This window comes from Lycium barbarum, chromosome 6, assembly GCF_019175385.1.
Source record: "Lycium barbarum isolate Lr01 chromosome 6, ASM1917538v2, whole genome shotgun sequence".
Lineage (NCBI taxonomy): Eukaryota > Viridiplantae > Streptophyta > Magnoliopsida > Solanales > Solanaceae > Lycium > Lycium barbarum.
The window spans coordinates 91,644,932-91,653,485 of record NC_083342.1 but is presented as its reverse complement, the minus strand read 5'-3'; the positions used below and the strand labels follow the sequence as shown (position 1 = coordinate 91,653,485).

At 34.4% G+C, this 8,554-nt stretch overlaps 1 protein-coding gene across 1 annotated transcript; it reads right to left on the bottom strand.

Annotated features, from left to right (window-relative positions):
• Positions 1-2,726: 2,726 nt before the first annotated feature.
• LOC132644820 (serine/threonine-protein kinase-like protein At3g51990) lies at positions 2,727-4,739 on the bottom strand. Its single transcript, XM_060361450.1, has one exon. The coding sequence runs from the start codon at positions 4,475-4,477 to the stop codon at positions 3,074-3,076; it is 1,404 nt and encodes a 467-aa protein (XP_060217433.1). The 5' UTR covers positions 4,478-4,739; the 3' UTR covers positions 2,727-3,073.
• Positions 4,740-8,554: the final 3,815 nt, after the last annotated feature.

The window sequence follows — 8,554 nt, the reverse complement described above, 5'->3', positions numbered from 1 at the left end:
TTATGTAAAAAAATTAAAATTAGATTATATTTTCTATAAATATCTTTAAGAATATTTCAGTAATTTTAAAGTATCAACACTTTTTTTTTAAACACACTAATTGTTTATTATCAATTTCGACATTTTTATTCAAACACATAATTACTTGTTTATAAAATTAGTTTGAACACTTAAAAGTGGTTTTCAACCCTCTGATGTTTATCAATTACAAATACTTTTAATCAGCTAACTAGCTACTCAAACGGACTTTATATCAATCCTTATTGTTCATGTCGGATGTTGCTTTATATAAAGAAAAACTAAGAATGAGATTTTTTAAAAAAGGGTACTAATTTTAATGGGTTATAAATATATGAAAAGACTAAAGGCTCTTTAAGTAGGCGTTTGGCCATGATTTTTGAAACCATGATTTCAAATCAGCGTTTGGACATGCGTTTTTACTCATGGTTTGAAACCATGGTTTTTACTTTTTTAAATATAAAATTTAACTCATATGTTTATATTTTGTAAAAAAAGACCCATAAGTTGGTAGATATTTTTGACAATTACCCCCATCAATCATTTACCAATCTCATTAACTTCCACCAAATTTTATTTATGTCTACCAACTATTTAATTTATATATGTCTACCAATTTTATTTATGTCCACCAACCGTCCAATTGATGTTGTGTTTTAGAAAGGTCTTCTAGTATTAATTTTGAGTCGGTTGTTATGAATTAGCGCATTAATTTTGTTATGAACTATGACTTGCTCATTTGATAAGATTGTATAAGAATTGAGAATGTTTTGATAATTTTCACAACTTGTGGAATTTTTATGTTTATAAGAGAAAATACTCCTTAAAATATCCAAATTGCATATCCAAACATAATTTCAAATCATGATTTCAAACCATGTCCAAACGGAGCCTAAAAGCTATCACCCGTTTTCCATCATTATCCCATGTACAATTCCCTCTACATTCAACGTTATTATGTCATATGGCGTGAACGGGAAGTAACATTTAAAATCCCAGACATACCAGCATGGACATGTATAAATTAATAAATGCAGTATCTAAGTTGATTAAGACGTTTATTATAAAAAAAAAAAATGCACATATGTATCATGGCGATATATGGAAAGGCCAGCGAAGATTTGAGTATGAGTGTATGACAAGTATAATACTGGTTATGACAAATGCACATGTATATAATAGTAATGGTAATATTTAAAACATCAATAATCTGTTTGGTGCAATGCATCATTAATTGAGATCAGAACATGCAATTTGATTAGCCAAATAATAATCAACACAACAACTTCTCTTGGATGTACAGGATAAAATTCACAAATAGCCATTTCTCAGCCCGTTTAATTGAAAAATAGCCACGGTCATGGAGTTTTATCTGTGAAATTTGAAACTCTAAGACATGACCGAAAAATAGCCAATGAGCGCTAATTCTACGAACAGTACCTGTCAAACTTCTGTTTAACAACCAGCCATGTTAAGCTCAAATAATGTAGAAATCTCAATAAACAACTTGACTTTGAGAATTAGTATATTTACCTGAACAAAGATAAGATTTCAGAAGAAAAACATGTTAATCCGATATATCTACGTTCTTCACAGTTCACAGTAAAATAATCATATTTTTTCTTGATCAACATCACAATACAAGATCTGTTCAGCTACTTTTCTACAATATGTAAATCTCATAATTTCTCTTGACCAACATCACAGTACAAGATCTTGTTCAGCTACTTTTCTACGAGTTGTAAATCTACCATTGCAAGATATGTAACATATACACTCAGAGGCTCGCATTTCAGAAAAATTGAGTTTATACAGTTCTGTTAGGGAAATAAGACATTCCCGAATAAGTGCATCTGTTAGAACAGATGTAACAAGTGATATTCAAAATCAGAAAATGGACATGTCCAACGTCCTGCAAGACCTTAGACTCGGTCTGAGTCCCAATCCCAATCCCTAACCCCCCCCCCCCCCCCCCCCCCACAATGCCTCGACTCTCAGAGAAGTAAGAAAGAGAACCCTAGAATGCTTACCCAATGCAAGAAGAACAATCACCAAGGAATAACTTTGAACTAAGAGGATGTGAAGTAATGCTTGATCAATTCCCCAACAAAAAGGGTAGAAGAGGAAACACTGTCAGATCGTTATCCAAATCAACTCGATCAACCAAAAACTCAACAAGTTTTAGCTTTTTTAGCAGTGCCAGATCTTAACTCCTTTACAGCAACTTCAAGTTTTACAATTGTAGAAGAGAGATATCGAGAGAATCTCACCACCACAACCAACCTTAAAAAAATGTATACAGAAATGTTGCAAAGCATAAACACATTCAAGGACCATATGTATATCTGCAACAAGGTATCTAAGATGCTCAGAAAAAGAACATTTTGACAACTTCCCACTGAAACATCAGAACACAAGAACTCAATATTAATAGAGTAATACGATTAGAGCAGAAAGATAACAAATCAAACTGCATGTCTGATGAACATATGAAAATTTTATGTACCTTGCGAGGGTCAGTGACCGTTCCTAGATGCTGGTTCATTCCCCTTGCAGTTAACGAGAAAAATGCATTATGTAACAGCATTAAAGGTTCATCTTCCCTCTCATGGAGTTCCAATGAGGAATTAGGATATTTATGCTTTTTATGCAGACAAGTAAATATAAGCATGCCGTCAATGAGTTTTGGCATACGCCAGTAACATATGGAAGCTAATCATTTGTCACTATTCATATAATATCAACAATTGAAATACAGAAGAAAGGATGAACAATTTGTGAAAAGTACAACAGGTGTGCTCTTGAGCAACATACATGACTAATCAAATCGAATTTACTAATGCTCTAAAATAAGAGCATAAAGAATTCGACAACCCTACAATATCTTACTTCCATACGATTTGAAAGCAACAGCAGCTTCCAGGAAGTAGCTTGACTTGCTCATCAAATCAGAAAGAGATTCCGAATGACTTTCCAAATATTGCAATGCTCTACTGAGATTGGCAAGTTGGCATCCAGAGTTCAAGAGATTTGAACTAACAATCATATCAGCTCTTTAATCCCTATCTGAATGCTCACCAACTGAACTGTTTCTTCTCGAACGGGATGTACCTCCTCTACCATTGCTGTGAACTAAAGTCTCATGGTTTCTTCTACCAACAACTGAGCCACTTACATATCTGCAGCTCAAAGCTCTACTAATAGATTTTGGCTTAGGTTCAACCCCGTCGCCATCTCCCTGAAATTCAGACAGCCCATCATTTCCAGCCATTAAATCCATCAAATTGCTGCGCAAACCCAAGTCAGAGTAAACCCTCGGCGAATTCCTCATTGGCGTTGCAAGTCCAGCATCTCCACCATCCAAATCTCTTTGTTTACTAACTTTTCTAGACTCCACAGGTCGGCCTACTGTCTCAACCATCAAACAAGGATTGGTAAAACCATTCCAAGAATGTAAAGGTACCAACTTACTCAACCCACTCAAACATTCGGACACCTCCTTCATTGTTGGCCTCCTCTCCCTACATGACCTCACACATTTCGCAGCCACAACCGCCAATTGCTTTCTTACACAAGGATCCTTGGGAGGCGGAATCCTCGGATCGTATACAGCCAAGAGCTTCCCTCTCTTAATCAACGGAATCGCCCAATCCACAATAGACGGCGGGGAATACGCTACATCAATAGCTTTCCTCCCACTAATAATCTCCAACAACAAAATCCCAAAACTAAAAACATCAGTTTTTGTACTCAAATTATCAGGAGTCACATAACATGGATCAAGATAACCCATAGTACCAGCAGGAGGAGTAGACCTCAACCTAAAATCATCAAGATGACACCTTAACGCTAACCCAAAATCACCCAAACGAGCATTGAAATTCCTATCTATCAACACATTAGCAGACTTAATATCACGATGAATAACAGGAGGAGTCAAAGAATGTAAAATATCAACAGCTTTAGCAGTTTGTAAAGCCATTTTTATCCTTCTACCCCAACTAAGTGGACGAGAATTGGAGTGAAGGACATCATAAAGTGTACCATTGGACATAAACTCAACAACCAAAAGAGTGTCATGAGAATCATTAGAAAAACCAACAAGGTTAACCAATCTTGGGCTTTGTAATTTGGAAAGAATATCAATTTCATTCTCTACCTCATTACAATTATCAGATGAAGTGGTGATTCTTGAAACAACATTTCTAGAAGACCTTTTAACAGCTACAAGACGACCATTACGAAGTATACCTTTATAAACAAGTCCATGGCTACCTCTACCAAGAAGTTTTTGTTCAGAGAAACCATTAGTGGCTAATTCAAGATCTTTGTAGTTAAACTCTTGAATTTTGATGGGTTTTTCCTTTTCTTGATTATGGGTTTTCTTGGGAGTGGTTTTACAACTCTGAGAATTGGAAATTGATATGGAAGATTCAGCTTTACATGATAGATAACCCATAAAGTTCTGATTTTTCTTCTTCTGTACACTCAACAAACTTTTTATGTGTGTTTTTTTGCATATAAATAATGGCAAATCCAGAAGAAAAATGAAAGGTTTTTCAGTGATAAAGAGTTTTTCTGGTTTTTGCAATTTGGTGATAATTGTGGTGAGGAAGGAGAGGTGTTGCGGTTATAATGGGTTGTCCACTCTCCAAAATGGAATCTCAAGAATTGCCACCAGTTTGTATTTACATTTGGCTCATACTCCGTCTCAAATTATTTTTTGTGCTTTCTAAAAAGTAATTGTCTTAAATTATTTGGGATTTTAAAAGTTGCGGACAAAATTTATTGTTCTGTTCCTATTTTATCCTTGGTTTATTGCTCTTAAAGATTACAAACATATAAATTATGGAGAGATTAACATAAATAAAATTAACATAGTTAAAATCCCTCCTAATTAACATTTTTTTAAGAAACGCGTAAGAGAGAAACACGATAAATAGTTTTAGAGGGAAAGAGTAAGAAATAAGGTAGTTAATGGAAGATTTATTTTAACCAAAATTACAGAATTGATGAAATTGATTGCACTTTCAACTTGTTCCCAGGTAAGAGTCGTTTGAAAGGGTTATTAATGGAGTTAATCCAATTTAAACCTTTTTTCATTATCTCAGTCGATCAGAATTGATATGTCAAATGCATCAGCCATCAAGAAACAATTCTATAATCAATATTAGAAGTTAGTAATTAACAACGATTGCCATGAAGTAAAGAGTACTACGGGGGAAACCCACAAAAAGGGGGGAAAATGTTTTACTTGAAACTTCTCACGGAAAAGTAATTTTCCTACACGGATTTAATTAATTACGGTAAATTTGAAGACGGTTTCATTATATTAATCCGGGAAAAGATATAATTTTTTTTGAGGAAATGTCATTTATAGTTTAAATTGAAGAAAATGATTTTTTTAATAAAAATCTCATGTAAAAAAAACGTACATTATATGCATAATGTCCGCAAGGTAATATCATCTTCAGAAACAATTGGAAAAGAAAAATCATCTTTTTATTAAACTTCAAATATGAAATGAGAGGAAAAGCAGTGAGAAAAGTGTGAATCCTGGAAATTAGAGACAAAAGAAGAAATTTCCACATTCTTCTTCCCATTATTTAGATTTTAGATTGCTTAAGAAAGGGAAAAGAATAATATAGAGGAAAAAGAAAATTTCTTTTTAGCCACTTATTGCTTCAATAAGTCGAGAAAATTTAGAGTCTAATTGGATTCCTGCTTTATTGTCAAGTCATTACATTTCTCATCCAAAAAGTTAATAAGAACTATTTGAATGTAGTTTCCGGAATTTATCTTTCTTTTCCTTTATCCTCATTTCCTCTTTCTCCAAAACATATTCTAAAAACAATAAATTTTGATAATGGACAAAACTTGAGAATTTGAACTATACTACTTATTTAGTCATGGACGAATGGAAAGGAGCAAAAAATTGAGGAATAAAATTAATTTCAAGGGAAAAGGATAAAAAATACCCCTCTACTCTGGAAAAATGGCTAAAAATATTCTCTGAACTTATTTTGGATTAAAAATATCCCTCTCATCCTTAAAGTTTTCAAATATACCCCTGTCTTGACGGAAATTATCCTCAAAATAACCCGAAATTATTTTTTAAACCCGACCCAACTAAATAATAACCCATAAGATTCTCTTATTCCCTCAATTCCCTCAAACTTCATGTAACATCCCGTAAATCCGAATTAGGTATAAATGTATGAATCTAGTATAAAGGTGATATTTTAGCTATACGAATCTATTTGGGATGAACTCGGGTGATAAACAGTCGTTTTGAAGTCAAACCAAAAAGTGAAGTTCTTAAGGCCTTCTAAATTCGTCTAAGTCTAGGACAGTCTGTACTTATGGCTTGTTTTTAGGTACTTGCGTTAGGAATTTGTGAAAATTTCCTTCTTGAAAGTTGTAGCCCTTTGAAATACCTTTCCAACGGTATATTATGGGGGTCAAGGAGACATTTGTACAAATATTTATGGCCATTTTACTGAAGGAGTACAGAGCAGTCTGTTCACTGGTCATGTTATACGAACTACTTATACGGCCCATATAATTTTATACGGACCGTATAAGTCGTCCGTACTTCATGACGCTCCAAATCGAATTTCTGTTCAGCCATGATGAAATATGGTCATATTATACGGACCGTATAATACGTCCATATAACTTCCGCCTCACTTTTGTATAAATTCAAGCCTTGAGTTCTTTTATTTCATTATTCACAATTCCAAGCCCTAGCAACAATCCAAAACATCAAGGTAAGTCAATCCAAACCCTTCCAACCCAATTCTAACATATACTTTAATCATCTAAGCAAGAAATCATTGTTCCTAAACTAGGGTTTTCAAGAAAACCCATCTCAAGGTTCAAGAATCAAGATTTAGGAAATCTTCTCCAAAACTCAAGTCTTTAATTCAAATTTTGGAGCAATTAAGGTGTGTAGAACTTCCATCCACATGTGGGAATCTCTACGTTCTTCCCCATGCTCCGTTTCTTGATATTCATGAAGTTCAAATCCTAAGGCATTAAACCCAACATATTGGTAGCCCGTATTTATGTATTTATGTACATGAATTTTGTATCTATATTCGTTATTGTATTCCTAATCTTCCATTACGGTTATTAGGAACCCTAGCTTAATCCATGAATCATGAATTCTTCCTCATGTGTTCTCATTATGTTTATATGAAACTTTATGATTTTATCTAGCAAGTTACAAGCATGTTTTCAAGTCAATTATATATATAATTATGAACTATTGTTATTACTCATGAATCAAGAACATGTTTGCAAAGCTATGACAAGTTATCTCATGAAACCATATTACAAGATATTTCATGAAACCATGTTACAAGTTATTTCGTGAAATCATGATTACAAGTTATTTACAAGTTATTTCACGAAAATCATGGGCTTCTTAGCCAACTATATCATGTTCATGTTTTTGGGAATTGCTTAGTTAACCGAGAAGGCTCATATAGCCTGAAACTACGTTGCCACCGTAGGATAAGGGTTGTCAGCAAGGAGGCAACACTTTCATTATGCAGTTTGGATCCTTACATGCTTATTATTACTTAAATCTCATATTCCTGGCAAGGTGTGAGTATTCTGTTGGTAGGACGCAAGTACCAGATCATGTTGTCGGTTATACTATAGCGTTCCCCACGTTACAAGCAGTTTTACATACATGTATTTCCATTGATTTCCTGTTTTCAGACTTTACTCACGTTTCATGCTCATGTTCAAGTTACATTCAGTTTCAGTTCATGTCCTATACCTATGTTGTGCCATGTTCTTCATTTCAGCACGTCTTACATACTAGTACTATTCACCATGTACTAACGTCCCTTTTGCCCTGGGCTTACACTTCACGGTGCAAATACCGATTTTCAGGAGCATACACCTACGCAGTAGGATCACTTCAGTTATCAGCTTATTGGTGAGCCCCACTCCTCTCGGGGTTCAACATGAAGTCTGCATTAGTATTCAGTTTATGGTAGTCCAGGGCCATGTCCTGGTAGTTAGTATTCAGACATGTTTTAGAGGTTTCATAGACAGATGTTAGTTCATAGAGTCAGTTATGCCTTCATGTTTGCAGACTCTTATGTTTGCATGATATTTCATGCTATGAGATAATTTCAAGACTTTATTCCGCAAATTACATTTTTCATGATTCATTTAAATTGCATCATATAGATCATATTGTTTTGATGCTCATGTTGACAAGCAAGCCATGAGGTTCGCTCGGACACATGCAAGCAAGGCCCGAGTGCCGTGTTACGCCCAAGCCATGGTTAGGGGCGTGACACTTCAAACCTACGTATTGGGGAAATAAGGGGATCTTAGGGGTTATTATTTAGTTGGGTGGGGTTTAAATGATGGAGTGGGCTTAAAAAAATGATTTCGGGTTATTTTGGGGGATAATTTCCATCAAGACAGGGGTATATTTGAAAACTTTAAGGATGTAAGGGATATTTTTGATCCAAAATAAGTTCGAATGATATTTTTAACCCTTTTTCTAAAA